This window comes from Bradysia coprophila, chromosome III (genome assembly GCF_014529535.1).
Source record: "Bradysia coprophila strain Holo2 chromosome III, BU_Bcop_v1, whole genome shotgun sequence".
Lineage (NCBI taxonomy): Eukaryota > Metazoa > Arthropoda > Insecta > Diptera > Sciaridae > Bradysia > Bradysia coprophila.
The window spans coordinates 4,298,208-4,324,714 of record NC_050736.1 but is presented as its reverse complement, the minus strand read 5'-3'; the positions used below and the strand labels follow the sequence as shown (position 1 = coordinate 4,324,714).

Here is a 26,507-nt window from a genome sequence, read left to right as displayed (position 1 = left end):
CTACAAACCGTTTTACAAACATAAAGATTTAAAAAAATGAGGAAAAAATGAAATGGAAACCACTAGAACAAGAAAAACTTATCCAGTGTGGAGCTTTTATAGGTTCTTTTGCACCTACGACCTTTCATAGAGACACAACAAATAGAATTTGCATTTTATATTTATGATGACGTACGTCGAGCTCATAATTGAAAGACACTGTCTTAGACAATGAACGTGGAAAACAGGTATGATCTATCGTCCGCCCGGAGGACATGAAAATTTGAATTTGAGAACTTGAGCACATGTACTTTCGGGGCAAATAGTCTTAGCTATGGGTAAAGTTCATCCACGACGTGTTACGAGTAGTTTGAAGTAAAAATTTTATTATTTCGGCGGTCTGACGGTATCTTTGTATCCTACGACTATTTGCCCCGAAAGTACATGTAATTACCTTTCTAATGACACCGTACACGACTTTCCACGTTTCGTGTAGCCGGTCAAATTTCCATAAGAAAAAAGCATGTTTTTGGTTTTCGATCACCTCTTGGCAGCTTCACAAAAATCGACAATTTTTTTTGAAAATGGTTTTTGCTTCTAGAGACCAGTATCTATCTAGCCGCAGAGAATGCGTTCGATATCCATAGATCGTTTTTCAAAAGAATCCCTCAGAGAAATCTGGCTTTCAGAACCTTGGGCTTAGTAGAAGGAAGCAGAAAAATCTTGATGCTGACTCCAACTCATAAAAAACTTTTTCAAATCGTAAAATTTGTACGTCGAACCCATATTGAACGCAGTATTCAGTTGCTTGAAAAATTACTTCCAAACCATAATCGATGTCAATCCACACAATCCAGTATGATCAAATTCCTTTCGGTTCATTCAAATACATTAATTGTATTGAATTAACTCAACTTCCTCTCATAACAAAACAAGTTCAAACAGCAATAAAATGTAATTCATCGGAAAATCAAATTTTATCCTCTTCGTCTTCTCAATAACCATTAACTAGCTATTCAACCTAAAATCAATGCAATAAACTCTGTGCAAACAAACCAATCTTCTGCGATATGACAGAATGACATGAAAACAAACGAAGAAAAAAAAAACTAAAACAGAAACTCAAGACAAAAATCTCTTAAAACAATAAAACCCAAAGACCATATAAAAATCGAATATTGTACGAAGCACTAATACACGACGGTGTACAAGACACAGAAAAAAATAACAAATTTCCAACTTTGAATTGCAATAAAATATATGCTTAAGCACTGAGCCTGTCTCTCCCCCAAAACAAAACTGGACACAAATTTATCGCATATACCACCATAGTTAAAGGCAATATTGTATAAATGGTCTGTGTGGTGTTTTCTCTTAACATCCAAGACTACCGAAATTTCCCTCAGCACAAAAAAAAGTGGACAAAAATCGCTTGGTCAGCAACGAAAACTCTCCGAATAGATATGTGAATATGCAGACCACTCTTTTGTTATAATAATATACAGAAAATCTCTGCACAAATAGTCCAGTTTATATGGTTATGGTGATATGCGGGGTGTTGATGATGGGGTAGTTCTAGAGATGTTAGCCAAACACCACCATGTATTGAAAATGGGTAGTGTGAGTGGCTATTGGGTATACTTTCTCTAATATACGAAATGTGGATGTAGTAAAAATCGTTCGCAAAATCACACCATAACCACACAGTAAAATCGCATCTCAGCAGATCCAGTTGAAGGGACAAGTGTGTCTACTGGATTTTCAGGGGTGGATTAGTTGAAAGATTTGGAATATTGTGATGAATGTGCGAGGTGGTTTGTTGTGCTTTTTTTTGTTGAATTAAAATTTCTTTGCAATTAAATTTCATACTGGAGTACTGGCCGTCGATACTTTTATAATTCCAATTTATTCGAATCTTTAAGTTGGGTTCTTTCGAATTGAAGGAAAATTTATTTTTACAAACGTGAGGAGAACTATCGAAATGGTTTCCTTGACCTAACTTAGACGTAGACTCTGATTTATCAGAAATTGATTGCAATAAATAAAATATCTCCCCTTTGGTGGTGTTATTGCATTTATTGTGATCGATTTAAATAGAATTTTCCACAAAATGTACTAAAACCTCAAATGTTTGCCTAGATATTTACTTAATAAATTGAATCCTCCTTTAGACAAAAGTTTATTCAACTTCATCGATAATAATCGTAAAAGTTTCTAATCGAAAAACGAAAATTTAATTTTCCCTGCAATCGAAACCAACCCAAAAACTTAGTTTCAACTTATAATAGTGAATTGATGCCAGACAATTAAAGAAGGTGCAATTTTGTTGATTGCCGACCGTATTCCTGGGGGGGTAAAATCGAAAGCTAGATTCGCAACAAATGATTCGAGTTGCATGTCATTTGAATTTAAATCGCAAAGTCGAACCACACGAAGCAATAATAACATCTTGATTGTGAGAAAACACACCTTTATAAAAATGTATACGAAAAAAAATCCCTTTACAAATTGGTTTATTTATTTATTTATTTATTTATTGATCAATAAACAGGCCTTTCGACCCAATAACATATTAATCATTTACAAATACTAAACATAAGTTCTTTAAGAAAAATTGAAATCAAAATCCATTATCCATTCCAGTCACTACTGATCTAAGTCCATATTCATTCCGGTACTCATGACCGAACTCTTGAACGATCTAAACGAATCATCAAAGATATTACAACTGGAAAAGTACTTGTCGTGTTGATCTTGCATTCTATTTAGTGGTTCATTCTGTTCGGCATTACTTGAATATGTCGTTGTGTAGAAAATCGGTCTGCTCACCCCAAGATTCATTCTGGTTAATCTCCCATGGTTGTGAAACGTAATCAAATGGTTCAAGGTCGTGTCCATGTCAATGTGCAATTATCGAAATAAATATTCGGACGAAATGCTTACAGCGATCAAATAACATTTCTTTAGCATTTTATTTAATCTGAAAGCATTATTTAAACATTTGAACAACATTTTCTACAATCAACATCATGTAGATTATGACCGGCAATACACACACGAGTTGCGTTCCAACACGATAATAATGAAATTATTTTCAAAAAGGAAAGCTCGACGATGTGGAAAATGAATGGAATTGTGTAAATAACAAAAAAAAAATCTTTTGTTTTTCGTTTTGGTTAACATTAACTAACATGATGATGTTAATGGAGCATATATGGGTTTGGGTAAAGGGCTGGTATACAGCTTTATGCTATAATTTAATACGTACAATTTCTGTTGATTTTTTTGTTTGTTTCAAATTATCACCACAAGGCATGCGGAGATAGGGTATGCTATATGAATCAAATATTAATTTTCAAGTTTCGTATAAAATATGTCCGGTCAACACATTGATGTTATAAAGGCAAAATAAGATTCCGGCTTATTTTGTTTGACTTGCTTAACAATAAACAATACGCCCGATTCCCTTGAAACACATGAAAATCGTCTTGAAATTACACAAGACCAACGCCTGGTATGTCTTCAATTTATACCAGGAAAGATTTTTCTACATTGAAGCCAATAATTAATGTTTATTTCACAGAATTTTTACAAAAAATAAACTTTGAGGAAGTTTTGAAAGAACGGAATACTCTTAGTATTCCTTGAAAGTTTTTTAGATGACTAATACATCGGTATTGCAATTTACACAGTATACATAGCTAAAAAACATAATTCCTGCTATCATCTGTTATCGATAACAACTTCAGGAATAAACGACAAGCTCTGACTAATGCAGTCTTATATAGTAAAAAGTATGTTTAAAAAAAAAGAAGTAAAAGATTTAGAATCAATATCTTGAAAATATTAAGATCTATTTGAAGTAATAGATCCGATAGTAAAACTGTTGATATACTTGTGAAACGTTGAACACGTCTGTGGTATAGAGATCTTATCAGCCCACTGATTATATCTCTAAATCCGTTTGCTAATAATCGATTCATAGGTCAATAACTTCTAATTGATAAAAGTAGAAAACTGCGAACATATTCCGACCATTTATGTTAAATTATATTCCCATATTTATGGTATTAACGCACCCTTTCTAAAGAAATCTGGATGGAAAAGGGTTACACGAAGTTTTCAGTGACAAATTATACCTCTTTCTCTCATCTAAGTGTTTCACCTCAAACTTTTGTTGGAATTTCACAGACATTGCAATGCTATACGCTCGTTCCACTTTTTTTTTTTTAACTAATAATGAAAATCCATTTGTATTGTACAATATGGAACGCAGGCAAAAAAAAATAGAAAAATGCAGGGGGTGCTACAATGGTGTGGACTCATACCCATGTATGTATGAGTATCACACCCCAATTTCGTTGTATTCGAGAAAACGAAAAAAAAGCGCACCCGAGAAAAATCAAAGTCAAAAGTACTATTAATAATGATTATTGCAATTTGTCGTGCTGGAATGATTTGTCAGTGAATTTAAGTTGACATTTTTTTTGAGTTTTTAAGAAATTTGTCAATTTGTTAATAGAGGTGAACTGAATTACTATGAATGCTGCTACATTCTAAATGTTCAGAAGTGGGTACATTCCAGTAAAGGGTAGGCTTAAAATTTGTGCTTTGTATGGAATCATTGATATTTCATTGTATGGTATCATTGAACGTATTCACAATATTAGCGGCCCAACCGAAAGCTACCAAATTAAAATAATGAAGTCTTTACCACTTAGAAGAAGATTATAATAAGACAGGAAAGTAGAACAGGAGTTAAATTCATAACACATATCCTCGCACATATTATTGAACACTTTATCATAGAGTTGCGAGAATGGGTACATTCAGAAATTTCTTATAAACAATCGATCAATAATCATTTACAGTTTTGAAATTTTATCAAAAGTTGATAAAAAGGTTGATTTCGTGTGACAATATCACGCATCGAATAAAAATAGGATTTTAAAACATGTAATCTAGTACGTCATTTGTTAAAATATTTCTATAACAAATTTTTGAGTTCGCGCTACTCGCAAAAATATTGATAATCTTCATCGAAGGCAAAAGAAAACTAACGTCAAAACTAGTATATAAAATTGAACCTCTGTGAACAATAATACCTAAGCAAAACGTAAAATATAAAAATAAAAATTGATTGACTGAAAAATAAGCTATGTTATTGATGACCAACGTTGTTTTTACAGCTGTAGAAAATGTTAATCGTAATAAACTTCAAAATTTGTATCAAAATATTTAAACAAACGCTGTACTAGATTAAGCATTCCTATAGCAAAAAGAATGATAACACTAATGAAGTAATAGTTATTTTCCTTACGCATGCTGAAAAGCCTTTCAGCATAAGTTCAGAACAACATTTTTCCCAAACGACGTCGGAAATGAAATACGAAGTCGCGGTACTACGATATTAGTTAGGAAAATATATTTCCTATAGGACTATATAACTAGTGTTGAAATATCGCGACTTCGTCGCGTATTTCCAACGTCACATCGTTTAGACGGCTCGTGCTGGAAACCTCTTATTAGCTAACAAAGTCTTTTAGCATGCGTTAGGAAATAGTTATTTATGCAACCGAGGTGAAAAATACTTTATCAGGCTCTTGTCATAAGGTGTGTCATAATACACATCGTGAGCCTAATAAAGTACTTTGCATCGAGTTGCATGCAACGTTTTATGCCACAGAGGCATCTAAAGATTGCAAATTTTGCATATTATGATGTTGAGTGGCATAAATAACTATTAAACATAGGGTAAAAGTAACATGTCCAATATGACTAAACTGAAAAAATGGTAAGATTTGTTAAAAAAACCGATCCACTGTCGAGTCTTATACTTAGGTCTTAAGTTAAAATAGGAAAGGAGGAGACACTGTTATTACAAAATTGCGTAAACACTTGGCACCCCATTACTTTATTTGTTAGTTAATTTCGTATTGTTGTCCAAATAGTATCACCACGAACAGTGTTTCATTCAAATATGCATCGCTTTTCCTCAACGTAACACTATCAAAACAAAATACGAAAATTCGAGGGACGAAATTTTTCAATTTTATTTTAACGCCTCTTGCGAAGTATACACACATAGTCTAAAGTTGAGTAAAATAAACACCGTCCGAATAAGTTGGGCTATATGAAACGAAAACAATCCGAAAATGTTCATCCAAAAACAACATAACATGTTTTCTTTGTTCCATTTAACTAAACAGAAACTCTAGTCCATTGCAGAGAAATCTAAACAAGTCTACGAGGCATAAAAATGGACGAATATTTGGGTATTTGTTGTTGTTATAAACAGAATCAAGCTATAGGTACGATATTGTTGTCGTTGATATTTAGAGATCTGCCTGAGAGTATACAACCATTTCGTACGGCTTTGTATTTTTTTATGAATAAAAAAAAACTCCTCACAGCCGTATCAACTCGGCTATTATATTCTGAATTTACTTAATATTTTAAAAGGACTTTGTTATGACAGCAAGGTGTATGTAACACATTACGCTTTTCACACTTCAGCAATAAGTTTTCAAAAACGGTACGAAGGAAAATTGGGTGGTTAAATAAACATCGTTTGCGAACTGCGATTCCAACATCAACTTTTCGTCTCCTACTGCCCACTTTCGAAATTATAATACCGGACAGAGTGGACTGTTGTAGGCGAGACTGTAGGTATACCCAGCACTATATGGTTGAAAAGACAGTACCATATGATTTAATACAATTTTCGTTTCTGAACAATTATGTTATTGTTTGTACTCGGCGATGGTGTGTAGATATAAACGTCCTGCTGAGCTATATATATGTTGTTCTCAGTGTTGTTTGTTTGGCATCTCTTCGACATATTAAACGAAAAATGTGTAAAATGTTTTGGAAACATGTAACGCATTTGAATATTTGTTCGAATAGAATGTTCGCATTGTCAATTCCGGTATCTATACGCTGCCAAAATACCAAAAATGGTATGAATGCAGAACTTATTTGAAACCTTTCATTCGATTGTTGAACACTTTTTTTTGTTTGCCCATTCGACTTAATAATTATCTGTTACCGTTATGATCTGTCTACACGTAGGTATGATTTGTTGATTGAAACCACCGGTAGTGTTGGTGCTTCCAATTATTATTATTGCTTTGTCTCAATCAACTTTGTCCTAAATAAACGAAAAATGGAATTAAAAGAACACAATGGAAAGTTCGATGAAAGGTTTACCGAAATGAATGGGCGTACGAAGGAACGGTTAATTATTTTGAACTGTGGTGTGGAATATTTCACACAACGTGTGGGTGTTTAGCAGTTCTCCACGTCTCTCGTTTACCTTTGTTCATTTGTGTAATAATTTGATGTAGTTTGCATTGCGTTTTAATTAATGATTTTAGTTCACTCTTCAAAATACCAAACCCTTTCAAATAGATTCACTTCTAAGAAAAGTTCTCAACAAAAATATACGAAATATAAGGAAAAAAAAACGAATGAACCAAATTACCATAAGCACAACGAGAAGGGATCAACAACCAGCGATAATAGTTAACATTTTCCATTTTATACTTCAGCATCATACCCAGAATTTTGCATTCTTCGCAATGGTGATGCTTTTTTCCACGTTGCCTCAACTCTAAACGTAATGGAGAAAAATTCTCCTTTCAAAACTTCATTATTTATCAATATTTACCACATTGCACACGATATTAACGACGGCTTTATGTTATGCGTGGTGCATGCTTATGAAACTGAAACATCAGACAAAATCGTATAAAATAATTTTTGCGAAAAACAAAAAATTTATAAGCGATGTGCGAAGAGGTGATAAATTTTTATTAAATGAGTTTTTCATCGCGCCAAGCCAAAGGGAAACTTTTTCAGGAATTGGAAAGTGGAATGTGTATCCGAAATATATGCAATATACACACACAGGACATTTTCAACAGAATATCGGCGCCAGAATTTTTATTGTTTTACGATTATAGATTTGGATATCGATTCGATGTTGTTTTAAGAAGTTGATACTTTTATGATGAATTTAAACGCAGCTGATAGAATTCATTTGTGAATGTCGAAATTTGTAACCTTTTAGAAACAGGAAGTGTATTGATATAAAACGATTAAATCTAGTACTTCTTTTGTTGAAAGTTTCGCCAAAGGATTTGATACAAAATCTTTCATTTCATTCGTTTTAATGAATATCAGACAAATAACGTAAAATCAGATGTTGCGAATGTTTTGTTTTTATTGTTATCAAATGATACGAATGACGAGATGTGTAAGTTCAAATTTTAATGTTTTTCAGTCAATAAAGAAACCCTGATGATGACTGCTTGGCAGTTGAAACCGTGGTCGGAAAAATAAAACAGAAAGTTGAAGCACAATTTAAAGAAAAGTGTTTTATTGGCCCGATTTGGTCTTGAATTAAATAAAAAAGTACCGAATTTTGTAATTGTGCTGTGTTTACGCGCCCCTTTGTTTGTTTATATTCGATGCGAATTTTGCGAATTTTTCCCAATTTCCAAATTTTTGCGAATATAACGAAATGAAAGAAAAACCAAAAGATTCGTTTTAACACACATTTTACGATAAAAGACCATGCTAACAAGAGGTTATCACTCATTTTCGTCCTTGTTGTCAATAACAGATGATTAGCCATTTCGGAAAGGTCGCGGTTTCAGATTTACACTAACTTCTTTAAAGGCTATGAAACTGTCGTCCGTTGAGACGAACTCACACATTGTTTAATACGAACAACCACATTGTTTCAAGTCTTCTGTTATAGGTTCTTCTTCCCATTGAGTATATTTACCTTAATTACACATCTTTTGTCAATGTTCCACAAAATATCAGACCAGTAAGTGACAAATAAAACATTTCTCTGCGACAATCATTCATTAAAATTGTGTTGTATTTCTGTAGTGCTTGACTTCTATCTTTGTTGTTTACAATCCGAATGTGAATGTTTTCACAATTCTGAACCGGAAAAAGGATAATAAACATTACCGAATGCCTTTCGTACAAAACGTAATGTTGTGTCGGGGCCCATCAATTTAGGGAAAAACAAACAGAAAATTTTCAACTGATACTTCATTTTGCCCAAAACACATATCTCACCGAAACGATATGGCATGCCGTTATATAAAGTAGTATGGAAATATCGTTAATATAACATCATATCTGTTCTCTACCTTCCGCCAGTGAGAAAATAATTCCGCACCCAATTTTCTTCCCATTTTTCCTTCGCAAATCATTGTTTAATATATTATTATCCACTTTATTTCGTATGAAGGATGTAAATACACAAGAAATTTTCAATTGTTTTTGCTTGGCAAATTAATGAAAACAAAAACCTATATCTCCCAGACCCATCCAACACCCAATTTTCGATGAGACGATGTATACCCATGAGAAGGTCTGTTGTTGTTTTATATATATGCGGGATATATGGGGGATTGATGTACACACCGAACGAACATATATATATCTATACGGAAAATCGTATGGATGAATGGATAGAATGGATGGTGGATAACGAACTGTGGGGTGTGAGTCAGAAACGAGTCAGAGAATAAGAAAACAATAACAAATAAATAAAAAGGGTTTTAAAGGCACATCACTTTATTTTCGCTTTCAGATGCGTAGAGGATGAGAGATAAGATGGGTTATTTTGTTAATTATTTTATGATATTTATTCATTGTTGAAAACGGAAGGATTTTGATAGAAAACAAATAAACGGTTTTCTGAGGGCTTTTCATTTATTTGCGCTCGTTATAGCAGTCGGACTGGTAAAATTTAGTTTGAGTGATTCATTGTCCCAGTTATTGTTTATCATCAAAGAAAATTGCATTGGAATTGGAAAATGTGTACAAATAATTCAAAAGTCATTAAAATGTAACCGGCCCTTCTTTCAGTTGTTTGATCTTGATGACCTATAAAGTTCTGGATGAGGGTCTGTTAATACAAGATAAACACATTTGGAGACTTCATCATCACCAGATATACAATAACTACTGGTACTACTAGATCTGTAAAATTGTGTTTTGGATCGAGATGGAGTTCACCACATCAAGATCCGAGATGCTACTTTAAAATTTACGTAGCAAAACAAGTCTTATTATACTGAGCTTCTGAGTAAAGGATACTTTAGAGGTGTGAGAATATGTTTCATTCATATAATTCTTTTAATTAACTTTTACGTGCATTTCAGTCATTTTCATTAACATACACAAGAACTCTAGTTTCAGAGGAATTCACTTGAATCGCCCTCCCTTCTGTAAACTTCTGTATAATTTCAACGGAAATAGAATGTGTTGAATTTGAACATTGGAATAGTGGTGAAATACTGTAGATCTTAACTGCCAGTTTGTTAGAAGTGTAGCACTTACTCAACATTCAAAAGTAGGATTCCTCCGGCATACTAATAATGTTATGCTTACCAACGAAACCACATTAAACACCCGTCGAACTTAGTGACATAATTTTGGCCTAGACATTCTTTTGAATCTATTTTTTACCATGAAATAGGTCTCGTTCAAAAATATGTCACTAAGTTCTATGTGTCAAATTTTCATTGATCCCCTAACCTGTTACAGGCGGCATACATATGACTAGTATGGTCTACTACTTCCATCGATCAAAATATTTTAATCTGTTGATTTCAAATCTTGTACTTCATTTCTGTAACATTCACATTATTATAAAGGACCAAGTTACCAATAGCTTGTCATTATTTTTGTCGTCTTTATCGATAACAGATGAATAGACCCGTATGTGACTAGTTAATTGTTTCTTCCTGACCATACTAATAACATTTTTAAAGTCAATAACAGATTTAGTCTGAACCACCGGCTTAAATAATCTATGCTTCGATTTGTTCCTCAACTCACAATGTAAATCTCACACCATTCACCGGTATCATTCTATCATAAGTAACATTATTGTCAATTCGGTTTCTGCGTGCTGCATACACATTTTTTTCAAATACGAAAATCTCTCAACTAACTTATAATACAAAATCGATAAATGTTAGATGCTGGCAGAAAAATCAAAATCACTAAACCTAAAAAAAGGTAAATAATATAAATCACGCCAATGACACAGAAAAAAAAACTTTTTCATAAGTGTAGCACCATTACATTAAGTCACAGCTGTTATTTATTGTTCGATTCAAAAGTCAATTTTGCGATGTGTTTTACGGGTGTATTGTTTTCTAGCAACACGCTGCCACGAAAGTAGCAAAATGAAAAAAAAAAATGGAAAATATAAAAATAGCAGGGAAGAATATATATCATCCCAGTGGATATAATACCGCACGCCACTCACACTTGAAACCATTTTATCATATATCTATTTTACCACCCATGAAATGAATAGTACATCCTATAACCGAGGAAGAGGTCAATTTTATACAATCCGTAACCTATATTTTATGAAAAATCGCATATCCATCTCGGATATATCTCCCTAAACATAAGAAAAACTTCATAACAATATCCGGAAAAGTATACACGCAAACAAACAACAACAACAACATCACCGAATATCATTCTCTTTCCAATTGCATGGATGGTGTAGGCATAGAAGACGGGAAAATCTCTCCCCGATCACTATACTGACAAAAAAATTTTTGGTTTTATCAGCATATTTTCCCATCAACACCACATATAAAGCACATAAGCATAACTGATGTCTACGATATGATGTGAGGGATAAAATGTGTGGTGTATGCTGTATGGCGTAAAACCTTTTGCTACAATTTTTTTTTACAACAGCACTACGTGATATCATTTACTGAGAGTCCCGTACACCTACAATAACCAAACAATTTTTAAGTGCTCTAATTTCGTTAATGTGGTTTTGGTTGATTGAAATTGGATTGAATATTTTCAACTGTTGTTCAATTAGATTTGGATAATGTGAAAATGTTTTGTTGAAGCAATTTCTCGGATTCGGCGATATTTATTCGAATCGTATCAAAGTGTCGTAGTTTTTGTAAATTCAAATGAAAACAATCGATTCGATACCAGTCAATTAGTCGACATTCTCCAGACACAATTTGTATGCCTTATTTACGTGTATTGTGTGGATGCTTCAGCATTGTTTCCGAAATACATTTTCTAAATGTATCAGGTCAAAAGCAAACGAAAAATCTATAAATTAAAGTTTCACCAGTTCACTTACGTTGTATGAGAGTGTAAGTTTGTCTAAATAGTTCATTAACATTAAGTGCTTTTGCCAGCAAAGAAAACCGAATTTTCGTTCAATCGTTCAATCACGGCAACAAAACACTAGAATTCACTAAAAAAAAACTTTCTCCATAAACTCGAAGAAACTTTCCACCGTATCAAATACGGGCAATTTATTTTCCAAAATAACAAATAAAAGGAAAACTGCAAGATTTTTCGCTAAACATTATTGGACCGTTACACGGAATGAGGGTTGTTTTACAGTGTATTTTCGGTATACAAAACAAAATCGAATACCAAAAGATTATCTTGTTTCTTCGATTTTCGACTGTTCGTTTTGTCTTTTACATTTTTTTTGTGTCGTTTCACCTCCTCAATGTGTATTGCCTGAACTTCTTGTTTTATGTATAAATACAGACGTTTATCGGAAAATCCACAAAACATCTCATTCCAGCTGGGGTTTTTTCTCCTTTAAATTTGTATGCGAAAACTCACCCACAAACACACACTTTTTCTGTTCAATTCATCTTTTCGTGCCTGCATATGATCATTACTTTTTCAGTTTGATACACTTTCTTCTATCTATATTGGCATTCGTTGAGATAGACTGTACTATGATTGTAGAACGTCTGTGCAGAATCGACAAAATTTAAAAAAAATTAAATGTCACCCCCTATTTAGATTTGTTTTTTTTTGCCTACTAAATAGACATACACTACTGGGTAGAGATAATTTACACTCTTCCACAAATAAATGGAAAAGCATAGCACACCATCGAAAATGTAAAAAAGAAAATCATTGAAGCCACTGACGGCTGAGAATTATTTATTCTTCGAAGTTGTTTCTAGCAATATAAGATGAGCTCATCGTATCAAGCAATCCACCAAACAGACCCATCACATCGCAGCAGAATGAAAAAAAAATGGAAATTGTTCCACCGCATAACGTTAACCCAACCATCAATATGCCATATAGATAAAAGATGGTGGAGTTTTAAATAGGAACCGAGGGATGAGTGGAGATGTAAATTTTTGAATATTCTATACATAACACTGGGTTGATTTTTACATTCCAGGCAGTAATACTGTCGCAATTGTAATGTCTCCAAACCAATTCAATGTTTGTGTTATTTTTATTGACAGCCATTTCCGTATGAAGCGGAGATGCCAAAACAGAAATAAATTAGGGATTGAATGAGAGAGAAATGAAAAATGGTATACAAATTTAGTGAAGGTGTGGGGTAGATATTGGTCATGGTGCCATACGTAAAGAATAATAATGTCGGTGTTGTTTTTCCGGTTTTTCGAATTTATAAGAGGTATGTGTATGATCACATCGAACGTTCAATTTTTACATTTTCTGGATTTGATTTTTTTTTTCTGCGAACAATGCAAGCTGCAACGTCCACAAGAATGAGAAGATATTTATTTTAATTTTACATAGACACACAGAGTTGAAGATGAACTCAAAAGTTATTAGTTTTGTAGCCACATTCATTCAATGTTTGTCGTTCGATAAATATTGTTTTAGTTTAATTATTCTTGACTCAATTCCATTAGTTAATTGAAACTAATACCAAATATTTTTGTAAATTCTGAAAATTGCTTCTAAGGAAATATGATAGCTGGACCATTCAGTGTTCATTTGTAACCAGTGATACAAGATTCCATTTTCTTTCGCAATATATAACAATGAAAATTAACCTTAATAAATAAAAGTAACTCTAATAGGTATTCCCTTCATTTGATTTATACTGGATATGCGAGCGTATATCCAGCGTATCAAGTATATTTGAATATCTCTCGTATATCGAGTATAATCGTATTAGCTTGACAACTGCCACCTGGTAGAAAATGATATTTTTTACGCGACGGATTTTGATCAAACAAAATGCCAGTTTGTAGCGCGAGATCTCAGGAGTCCGGCAAGGTAATTAGTTTTTTAATCAGACCAATATCTGCTGAGCGATTAGACTTTGGAAAAAAAAAATTGCACATTGAAAACAACGTATTTCCAAAGTCTCATCGCTCAGCAGATATTGGTCTGATTAAAAAACTAATTACCTTGCCGGACTCCTAGGATCTCGCGCTACACGCTGGCATTTTGTTTGATCAAAATCCGCCGCGTAAAAATATCATTTTCTTCCAGAAGGCAGTTGTCAAACTAATACGATTATATGATATGATATGCTGGATATACCCTCGTATATCCAGTATAAATAAAATGAAGGGAATAGCCCTAATGAGTACACATGACCAAGAAGTAATAAACTCTTATGTTTCTAAAATTGAAGTAAAATATTTGAAATCAATCTCTTGAAAATATTTAGATCAAATTTAGATTAAATAAACTAAAAAACCCAATCGCTAGACTGATTATATGCCTTGCCTACCGTCATCTGCTATCGATAACAACGACAAAAATATACGATCACATCCGATGGTCTTATATAGCAAAATGCGTGTTAAAACTAATGAAGTAACACATCAAACACTGGACGATACGAAATCATATATTTAACTTTAAAACAGATAGATTTGGACCAATTTTGAACAAATTTTAAGTGTAAATCATGAAAATGTCTTGTCTAAAAAACGAATTCCGCTTAAACCACTACTTTATCTCTCTTCCGAATTAACATTCCAGCATCCTTACCCGTTTTATTAAATTATCCTCGTCTCAACACATTTCGTATCCTCACTTCATCGTTTACGTTTTTTAACAGGTCTTTTTTGTGTTAACGGTCTAATTGTGTATGCACACGACTCGTTATAACCAAATTTCTTTCATTAAGTACAACAAACATGGATTTCTGATTTGGATTCCTCGAATCATACCTCTTCGTAATCAGCATGTACCCACATCAGACAATATATCAAATCCAACACAAAACGTAACCAAGGAAAAACCGCTATACCTGCAGGTAACCCTATTCTTAGTTGGAAGTCTATCGACCGTTTTGTGTAAAAAGTACGAGATAGTCTGCTCAACAGTAACAAATTTTCAGAGAATATTATATACCCGTTTAGCACATCCACTTAACTATTTTTAATCAGTCTGTTTGTTATTGTGCTAACCGAGAAAAAAAACGAAAAAAATTAGGGGTTTGGTGAGATTACCAGAAACCTAAATGGGCAAAAAAAGAAAAACACCAAACGTTTAGATTATATCCGTGTTTATGTCTACGCTTGCAACCACTCAGCTCAGTTGGTTTTCTCGTTACAGACGTAAACAAAATGATTTTTATTCTGCTGTGGTACGCAACATTTTCCAACATAATCTCTGTCCAACAATCTTCTTGAAATGACCACATCTCACATTTTATTATTGTGGGGTGATGTGCTGTGCGGTAGTAGGGGATGTGTGTAGTAAATAATGAGAATATGTGTTTATTTATTGTAAAGAGTTCTTTTACGCTTCGGTCAGAAAAATTAATAAAATCGGAACGACCTCAATTCAGCATTATACCATCTATTCAAGGTCACGCAGTCATAAATGAATGTGATTACATTTGTCCAGTAAATGGGAGCCGAACGTTTGGTAGAAGTTTATAGATCTGTTTGTGCGTGTTCATTCGATTAGACTTTCAGATAACATTCTTGTTGGAGGACAATCTAACTTCAAATTTATCTTTTTGTCAAGCTCACCTGTTCCTCTGTCCGCGGTTCATAATCAGGCTGATAGGTAGGCGTTTCATTCGGCGATTCGGATGGTGATGTGCTCGATGTTATAGTAGTCAAGTTTATGGCACCATTTACATGACTATGATCCATATCTGAGCTTCCCTGTAAAATGATTATTTTTTTTAGAAATTTTTAATTCGAAATTCGACCTGATTACGCTAACAAAACGGCATTCGAAATTTTAGTATTGAGTAAACAGTAAACACTCGTGTCCGTTTAATACATTTTTTTTTGTAATTTTTATTTTTATCATTATTTCAATTTGCTTATTAATTCAAAAATTGAACGTGAATATGCCATTGACATAACTACACAAACAACAGTGAGGCTGAAGAAAAATTATCGATTTCCCATACAGATTAACTATTTAAACCAACTTTAATCGTATAAAACGTGGAAATTCTGTGTTTTTCTTTAATCAAAATAAACAATTACAGAGATCACATCCGCTTACAATTTGCTGGGTTTGTTTTTCACATTTTATTTATTGGTCCGGTGTTGATCGTTTTGCCAAACTTGTATTACTCGTATCGTTAGTTAAATAACAAAAATATTAAAAATAATAGCCGATCATTGAGGAAAGCAGCATAATAAATTTATTTACCAGTTCCTCTCTGATTATATAGACCATTCCTCTATTCAGTACAATCAATATTTGGGTTATAGGAAAAAGAAAAGAAATTGAAATTATCTTAGACAAAAATTGTAGAATATCAAACGTATTAGAAAATAGGGCAATATTTTCCGCATATTTGTAATTGATGGAGATGGTGAAACGGTAACTTAACACAACCTCTACGGTTCAATATGTTTTTGATTTTTGATTTAGAAGCTTTCACAATATTTTTAACTAGCCTTGTAGAAACGGTAGATGTATCGCCATTACAACGATTGAATCTGTAACTTCCTTTGTTCAAAGCATCGTCTAGCGTTTCATACGAAATCTTTTACTTCATTCGTTTTAACATACATTACGCTACATAAGCGAACGGTGACAAGTTGTCATCGCTTATTTAAATTTTTAGTCACTGCTGTCGATAACAGATGATTAGCTTTGATACCGTCAAGTTTGTGCATGTATGTATACCGCATATGGGCGAAATAACCTAACTTTTCTCAAAGAGTATTTTGCATACTTCGAGGCTTGGTTAGAAAGTCACGTTAAGCCAGTGAGAGAATTCTATACATTTTCTCGACTAATTTCAAAATCCCTCGACGTGTTCCCTCTATCCGTTGAAACCCAGTCATCATATTAGCATCTCTCTGCGTGAAGCCGGTGGTCCAGACTGAACTTGTCGTTAATGGCTGTTAGTGATGCCTCTAAACAAACAAACTACAATCAAACTCTTCCCTTTTATCGCAATTTAGTAGTTTTGACATCTGAGGACCAAGACCTAGTGAATAATTTGTCAAGACTGCAGTACAATTCGTTTTGAAACTGCCAATACTAGGATAGGGTAGGGCTTTTTTACATTAGAACAAACGTCATTATTATGACATTTACATTATAATTAAACGCAAGTGAAGTTGTTTTAGAAGGAAACCGCGGTGAATAACGTATTCTAGAGGTCAATCTACTTGGTGATTTTATACTACCCTAATTATTACAGTACCATGTGACTTCTTTACATTCACTGAACAATATTTGAACATGAGAATCCTACGAAAAACTAAAAGAAAATTGTAAAGATTCGTCTGTCTTCAGGGAAAGAAAAGTGAAATTTGACATGTTTTCTAATTTCAGAGCTTTTGTAATTTTTAACTGATTCCACAAGAATTTCCACGCTCTTGACAAGAATGAAATACTAAAATAAAAAATCTAGATTTTCATTTGTTTAATTTTTGAATACCAAAACCTCAAAACAAAAAACATGTCGAATTTCATTGTTCTTTCCCTGAATACAAACCAATTAATCAATTAATTAATGTGATGATGATATTGTTTCAGTTCTAGTTACACTCTCGGAATTTTGAAAACCGACACATTTTCTGTTTCGAGGTTTACTGGTTTTTTCTGAATTTTGCATGTGTTTTTATATGGAGAAATCAGAAACTCAATTAAAACTAAGAAACAGAAAATGTGTCGGTTTTCAAAATTCCGCGAGTGTATATTCTCGTTCCAAAATTTCACTTTTTACTGTTAATAAATCAAGGTACCAATCCAGATTTATATTGAAATTATGTGTCTGCAAAAAAATATATCTAGAAAAAACCAACTCCACTGCTGTATTATGTCTATTCTATTTACAAGAAAAAATCGAAAATTCAAAGTTTATGCGAGATATTACAATGAGCGTTGTATCCCTCACTTTTTCTGTTGTGACTGAGTAGAAGTAATATCTGCGAGGTATGAAAGACAATATAAGGATGCACACACAAAAACACACATCCAATATATACGACACAAAATGCTATCAAATATGTTGCCTTGTCATTGGAATAGCATAAACACTAGTATACTATATACATAACATTATGTTTGGATGATATTACATTATGTTACGTGCCACTGGTTTTTTTTTGCTTTCCTTTTATTTTCCCAACGAAAAAGCATAAATTATAAATAGAGAAAAGAAGAAAATGCGAAAAATTACATTTTTCTTTCGTTGGATGCTGGGATTTGCCTATGTATCCATATGCAAATTTGTTATTATTCGCGCATGTGGTGCCTGAAATATCATTTTCTTTACGACGTTGGTGTAACGACTAACTGACGATTGACCGTAAAATAATGATGTCAGTAGGTTCTTGCCTCTAAATTGAAATAAATAAAATCGCGGAATCCGGGAAATACGAGACACAATAACGTTTCAGGACATATAACTTTATACCATTCATGTCATTCCATTCCATTACTTTCTCTGCACTGCATGAGTATTCAGCATTATGTTCATATTCGCAACAGTAACAGAAAATCTGTTCAAAAACTTTATTTTGTGTTATTTTTGGGACTTTTACACTAAACTCAGTTGGTATTTTGTTATTGGAATATTTTCGTTATATTATAGTTTTTGCGGTGGGCGTGACTTGGCGCAATGTTGCTGCTTAAATATTTATTGTACATAAAGTAGTTGTGGCAAAGAGTACTAGAATATACACGGATATAATATGGATACGATAAACTATGTATACCTGAGTACACTTGCCGTTGTATTGCAATGTATATATTGTGCTCCGCCCATTTGATACCCCTTTTTGCGACCCACACACCACCCCTCTCTATATGCAAGAAAATTTCAATTTATTTTGCTCAATGTGCATGTTATTCATGTTATTGTTTTATTTATCTTAGACAATATATATATATATATATATATATATATATATATATAAGGTTGAAGCTGCACCGTCAGCACAATTTAAATGGACCAGTACATCAAAATTATTCTCGATATAATGGCGATGAATCTGGTCATTTTTTGTTGGTTGTTTTTCATCGTAAAACAAAGGATATTAGCGGCTAATGCTTCTGGAAGACAATGTTCCATTTTTGAATATTAAAGATTGTTAGACTGTATAACACCTAGAGCTAGCTGTATGCAATGCTTGTGCGTTCAATATATTAAATTATTCTTTCATTGTGAGCATTTTCTCTCTTAAAATTACAGAGGGATTCTTTTGAAATTTTTTTAAAACCTAAATTGGAGGTACCTTGGTGTCGGGGAATCTCGCACACGCGATCATAGTATGCGTCCTTTTACGACATGTAACGAAAAGTCATGACTGTGCGAGATTCACCACTTAGAGGTGAATCTCGCACACCATGAATTTGTGTGGTGTGCGAGATTACCCTACCCCGGTACCTTTAAACGGACTTTTGGACGGTATTGGTCCCTAGGAGCCAAAATCACTTTTTTTTAAATCCCCAACGATTTTTTTACTAGATGATCGAAAACTAGAAACATGCATTTCTCTTTCAAAAGTTTCTGCAGACACATGAAACGTAGAAGATCGTGTAGAGTGTCATTAGAAAGGAAAGTACATCGCTTTCGGGGCAAATAGGGTCTTCTTGGGCTTAAAACTGATCCACTCTGAGATTTGATCAGTTGAAAAAATTGGTGAATGTTGACTATTTCGGTGAACTCCTAGCGGTTCCTCTGCATCCGAAAAAAAAAACATAGAATCTTTCATTGATCGGTACTCAGCCTTGCAATGACACCAAGCACACATTGGTAGTGCCTTCGAAGTGTAAGTTTTAGACTAGGTTCCGATGGGGAAACAACACGAGCTAATGGTGGGATAGGGCTCGGGCAAATAAAGGTAAAGGGAAATACAAGCGAATAGTAGGAAAATAATAGGCGAATGATGGAACGGTGGGACAAGATTTTCGATTGTTGTTTCCGTCTCGAATAATTCAGCTCAATGGAAAGACTTGCTAATAAAATAAAAAAAATTACGAAGCAACAGCTGCTGCAGACTTACGTTTTCTCTGTTGTACTAAAATCGAGATAAATAAGATAAACCAGTAGAATTGGACTTACAGTGATAGAATCTCTAACATTTGAAAAATAATTAATTTAAACGTCGAAATTCGTCATTTGGAAAATAATTAATTTAAACGTCGAAATTCGTCATTTGAAAAATAATTAATTTAAACGTCGAAATTCGTCATTTGAAAAATAATTAATTTAAACGTCGAAATTCGTCATTCGGAAAATAATTAATTTAAACGTCGAAATTCGTCATTTGGAAAATAATTAATTTAAACGTCGAAATTCGTCATTTGGAAAATAATTAATTTAAACGTCGAAATTCGTCATTTGAAAAATAATTAATTTAAACGTCGAAATTCGTCATTTGGAAAATAATAAATTTAAACGTCGAAATTTGTCATTTGGAAAATAATTAATTTAAACGTCGAAATTCGTCATTTGAAAAATAATTAATTTAAACGTCGAAATTCGTCATTTGGAAAATAATTAATTTAAACGTCGAAATTCGTCATTTGGAAAATAATTAATTTAAACGTCGAAATTCGTCATTTGAAAAATAATTAATTTAAACGTCGAAATTCGTCATTTGGAAAATAATTAATTTAAACGTCGAAATTCGTCATTTGAAAAATAATTAATTTAAACGTCGAATTTTGTCATTTGGAAAATAATTAATTTAAACGTCGAATTTTGTCATTTGGAAAATAATTAATTTAAACGTCAAAATTCGTCATTTGAAAAATAATTAATTTAAACGTCGAAATTCGTCATTTGGAAAATAATAAATTTAAACGTCGAAATTTGTCATTTGGAAAATAATTAATTTAAACGTCGAAATTCGTCATTTGAAAAATAATTAATTTAAACGTCGAAATTCGTCATTTGGAAAATAATTAATTTAAACGTCGAAATTCGTCATTTGGAAAATAATTAATTTAAACGTCGAAATTCATCATTTGAAAAATAATTAATTTAAACGTCGAAATTCGTCATTTGGAAAATAATAAATTTAAACGTCGAAATTTGTCATTTGGAAAATAATTAATTTAAACGTCGAAATTCGTCATTTGAAAAATAATTAATTTAAACGTCGAAATTCGTCATTTGGAAAATAATTAATTTAAACGTCGAAATTCGTCATTTGGAAAATAATTAATTTAAACGTCGAAATTCGTCATTTGGAAAATAATTAATTTAAACGTCGAAATTCGTCATTTGGAAAATAATTAATTTAAACGTCGAAATTCGTCATTTGGAAAATAATAAATTTAAACGTCGAAATTTGTCATTTGGAAAATAATTAATTTAAACGTCGAAATTCGTCATTTGAAAAATAATTAATTTAAACGTCGAAATTCGTCATTTGGAAAATAATTAATTTAAACGTCGAAATTCGTCATTTGGAAAATAATTAATTTAAACGTCGAATTTTGTCATTTGGAAAATAATTAATTTAAACGTCGAAATTCGTCATTTGGAAAATAATAAATTTAAACGTCGAAATTTGTCATTTGGAAAATAATTAATTTAAACGTCGAAATTCGTCATTTGAAAAATAATTAATTTAAACGTCGAAATTCGTCATTTGGAAAATAATTAATTTAAACGTCGAAATTCGTCATTTGGAAAATAATTAATTTAAACGTCGAATTTTGTCATTTGGAAAATAATTAACTTAAACGTCGAAATTCGTCATTTGGAAAATAATTAATTTAAACGTCGAAATTCGTCATTTGGAAAATAATTAATTTAAACGTCGAAATTTGTCATTTGGAAAATAATTAATTTAAACGTCGAAATTCGTCATTTGGAAAATAATTAATTTAAACGTCGAAATTCGTCATTTGGAAAATAATTAATTTAAACGTCGAAATTCATCATTTGAAAAATAATTAATTTAAACGTCGAAATTCGTCATTTGGAAAATAATAAATTTAAACGTCGAAATTTGTCATTTGGAAAATAATTAATTTAAACGTCGAAATTCGTCATTTGAAAAATAATTAATTTAAACGTCGAAATTCGTCATTTGGAAAATAATTAATTTAAACGTCGAAATTCGTCATTTGGAAAATAATTAATTTAAACGTCGAAATTCGTCATTTGAAAAATAATTAATTTAAACGTCGAAATTCGTCATTTGGAAAATAATTAATTTAAACGTCGAAATTCGTCATTTGAAAAATAATTAATTTAAACGTCGAAATTCGTCATTTGGAAAATAATTAATTTAAACGTCGAAATTCGTCATTTGGAAAATAATTAATTTAAACGTCGAAATTCGTCATTTGGAAAATAATTAATTTAAACGTCGAAATTCGTCATTTGGAAAATAATTAATTTAAACGTCGAAATTCGTCATTTGAAAAATAATAAATCGAAATTCATTGAAAATAATTAATTAAACGTCGAAATTCGTCATTTGGAAAATAATTAATTTAAACGTCGAAATTCGTCATTTGGAAAATAATTAATTTAAACGTCGAAATTCGTCATTTGGAAAATAATTAATTTAAACGTCGAAATTCGTCATTTGGAAAATAATTAATTTAAACGTCGAAATTCGTCATTTGGAAAATAATTAATTTAAACGTCGAAATTCGTCATTTGGAAAATAATTAATTTAAACGTCGAAATTCGTCATTTGAAAATAATTAATTTAAACGTCGAAATTCGTCATTTGGAAAATAATTAATTTAAACGTCGAAATTCGTCATTTGGAAAATAATTAATTTAAACGTCGAATTTGTCATTTGGAAAATAATTAATTTAAACGTCGAAATTCGTCATTTGGAAAATAATTAATTTAAACGTCGAAATTCGTCATTTGGAAAATAATTAATTTAAACGTCGAAATTTGTCATTTGGAAAATAATTAATTTAAACGTCGAAATTCGTCATTTGGAAAATAATTAATTTAAACGTCGAAATTCGTCATTTGGAAAATAATTAATTTAAACGTCGAAATTCATCATTTGAAAAATAATTAATTTAAACGTCGAAATTCGTCATTTGGAAAATAATAAATTTAAACGTCGAAATTTGTCATTTGGAAAATAATTAATTTAAACGTCGAAATTCGTCATTTGAAAAATAATTAATTTAAACGTCGAAATTCGTCATTTGGAAAATAATTAATTTAAACGTCGAAATTCGTCATTTGGAAAATAATTAATTTAAACGTCGAAATTCGTCATTTGAAAAATAATTAATTTAAACGTCGAAATTCGTCATTTGGAAAATAATTAATTTAAACGTCGAAATTCGTCATTTGAAAAATAATTAATTTAAACGTCGAATTTTGTCATTTGGAAAATAATTAATTTAAACGTCGAAATTCGTCATTTGGAAAATAATTAATTTAAACGTCGAAATTCGTCATTTGGAAAATAATTAATTTAAACGTCGAAATTCGTCATTTGGAAAATAATTAATTTAAACGTCGAAATTCGTCATTTGAAAAATAATTAATTCAAACGTCGAAATTCGTCATTTGGAAAATAATTAATTTAAACGTCGAAATTCGTCATTTGAAAAATAATTAATTTAAACGTCGAATTTTGTCATTTGGAAAATAATTAACTTAAACGTCGAAATTCGTCATTTGGAAAATAATTAATTTAAACGTCGAAATTCGTCATTTGGAAAATAATTAATTTAAACGTCGAAATTCGTCATTTGGAAAATAATTAATTTAAACGTCGAAATTCGTCATTTGGAAAATAATTAATTTAAACGTCGAAATTCGTCATTTGAAAAATAATTAATTTAAACGTCGAAATTCGTCATTTGGAAAATAATTAATTTAAACGTCGAAATTCGTCATTTGGAAAATAATTAATTTAAACGTCGAAATTCGTCATTTGGAAAATAATTAATTTAAACGTCGAATTTTGTCATTTGGAAAATAATTAATTTAAACGTCGAAATTCGTCATTTGGAAAATAATTAATTTAAACGTCGAATTTTGTCATTTGGAAAATAATTAATTTAAACGTCGAAATTCGTCATTTGGAAAATAATTAATTTAAACGTCGAATTTTGTCATTTGGAAAATAATTAATTTAAACGTCGAAATTCGTCATTTGGAAAATAATTAATTTAAACGTCGAAATTCGTCATTTGGAAAATAATTAATTTAAACGTCGAAATTCATCATTTGAAAAATAATTAATTTAAACGTCGAAATTCGTCATTTGGAAAATAATAAATTTAAACGTCGAAATTTGTCATTTGGAAAATAATTAATTTAAACGTCGAAATTCGTCATTTGAAAAATAATTAATTTAAACGTCGAAATTCGTCATTTGGAAAATAATTAATTTAAACGTCGAAATTCGTCATTTGGAAAATAATTAATTTAAACGTCGAAATTCGTCATTTGAAAAATAATTAATTTAAACGTCGAAATTCGTCATTTGGAAAATAATTAATTTAAACGTCGAAATTCGTCATTTGAAAAATAATTAATTTAAACGTCGAAATTCGTCATTTGGAAAATAATTAATTTAAACGTCGAAATTCGTCATTTGGAAAATAATTAATTTAAACGTCAAAATTCGTCATTTGGAAAATAATTAATTTAAACGTCGAAATTCGTCCTTTGAAAAATAATTAATTTAAACGTCGAAATTCGTAAAATGGACGTCTTTTTCTAAATCTCTTATTTCTCCAACTTCTTTCATTTCTCCATAACAAATATATAGAGAAATGGGAGAAGTAAGAGAAATAAGAAATTTAGAAAAAGACGGTCATCTAGAGAGTTTATCACAGTACTGAATACTTCGTCAGTTACAATTCAAAAATTTCAATCAAATTTCACCTTTATTCACGCCCGACACATTGAATATCTCAATATGTCTACTTCGACAATTTAAACCGTTCAACCTCCTGACTTGTTTTAAACGATACACATTTTCATAAAAAAAGTAATTTCAAAAGCAAATAAAAAAACATATAACAGACACCCAACGATATGATACAATTTATCAGTTTGATGAAAAACAAAAAAAGGAAAAAAATTGAATTTGATTCGACTGACTAGTCGCATCATCTAATAATATTTTCCACATCACACTGCAGCGCATCATTCCATCCATATTGGCAATAATAATATAATTCATGCAGAACATCAATGAATCAGTGTGCATGCATAATTCGCTTACAATGTTCTGATCAATACACAACCATTTACGAAATTGATAATATTTTTCAGTTTGTTTAAACTCCTTTTTTGTTTTATTCTCGTTTATTTGTTTAAATTTTAAAAAAATGTGTAAACCCCAACCATCGTTGTCATCTTCATTTCACCATTCTTCGGATATATATGTGCAGCATGTCAAAAAAATGCGATTTTTCGTCCTTGTTACCCGATACCTTTTCATTTGATTTGAATATAAAATAATATCCATCGTGCTGTATTACTGTGTATGTTTTCCGGTTTTTCAATACAGCTTTTCATATATATATGCGTTCCATACATTCATATATCCCTTCTACAGTTGGATACACACAATCATTGAAAATTTATTCTTTGCACGCTTTTCACCTTTTTTGATTTAGATGGAAAGCAGAATGAGACAAGTAAATGCACGTAAGAAAAATTGCCCGAACGGTGGTGTGGTGGAGTGATCAAAATTCAATAATTTATTTCGATCGGTGTGGCGTAATGTTTTATGTTTCTTTGGAAATGTTTTATTGAAATGTGTGCCTGCAACTATTTATTACTAACTGCAATCTGAAAATTTATTCTTTGAATTACTATAACAGTAATTGATAGTAGATGCCGATGGTATCCCAATGAATGTAAGAAAGAACGTTACATTATTCACGACATAATGGCATGTCACATACAGAAAATGTATCTGCAAATAGTCAATATTGATGCTATTCGCAGTCAACTACCAATAGTCAATATTGTAGCTGTTCGCAGTCAACTACCAATAGTCAATATTGTAGCTGTTCGCAGTCAACTGCCAATAGTTAATATTGATGCTATTCGCAGTTACTAATTTGAAAAATTGTAAATAACTAAAAATATCTTAAAAAACAAAAGTGGAACAGGTTGGGAAATTGTTGGTTTGTTAAATTTATCAAAACAAAGAAAATTCGTTCAGTCAAAAAATTAGAATTATTCGATAATTTGTAAAGTATTTTGAAAAATGCAATGAAAGAAACTGATTATCCATTGTATAAGCTTTGGAGACTATTGGTCACATGTATAAACTGTAACACTAGGGATTGT

At 31.5% G+C, this 26,507-nt stretch overlaps 1 protein-coding gene across 4 annotated transcripts in view; it reads right to left on the bottom strand.

The window, feature by feature from the left end:
• The window catches only part of LOC119078660 (forkhead box protein P1), a 103,959-nt gene that overhangs the window by 23,964 nt on the left and 53,488 nt on the right, over positions 1–26,507 (bottom strand). For all 4 annotated transcript variants that reach the window (XM_037186310.1, XM_037186328.1, XM_037186319.1 and 1 more), the window contains exon 3: positions 15,795–15,932. In XM_037186310.1, the coding sequence (XP_037042205.1) occupies positions 15,795–15,932 (138 nt within the window). The remainder of the gene's footprint in view (positions 1–15,794; positions 15,933–26,507) is intronic.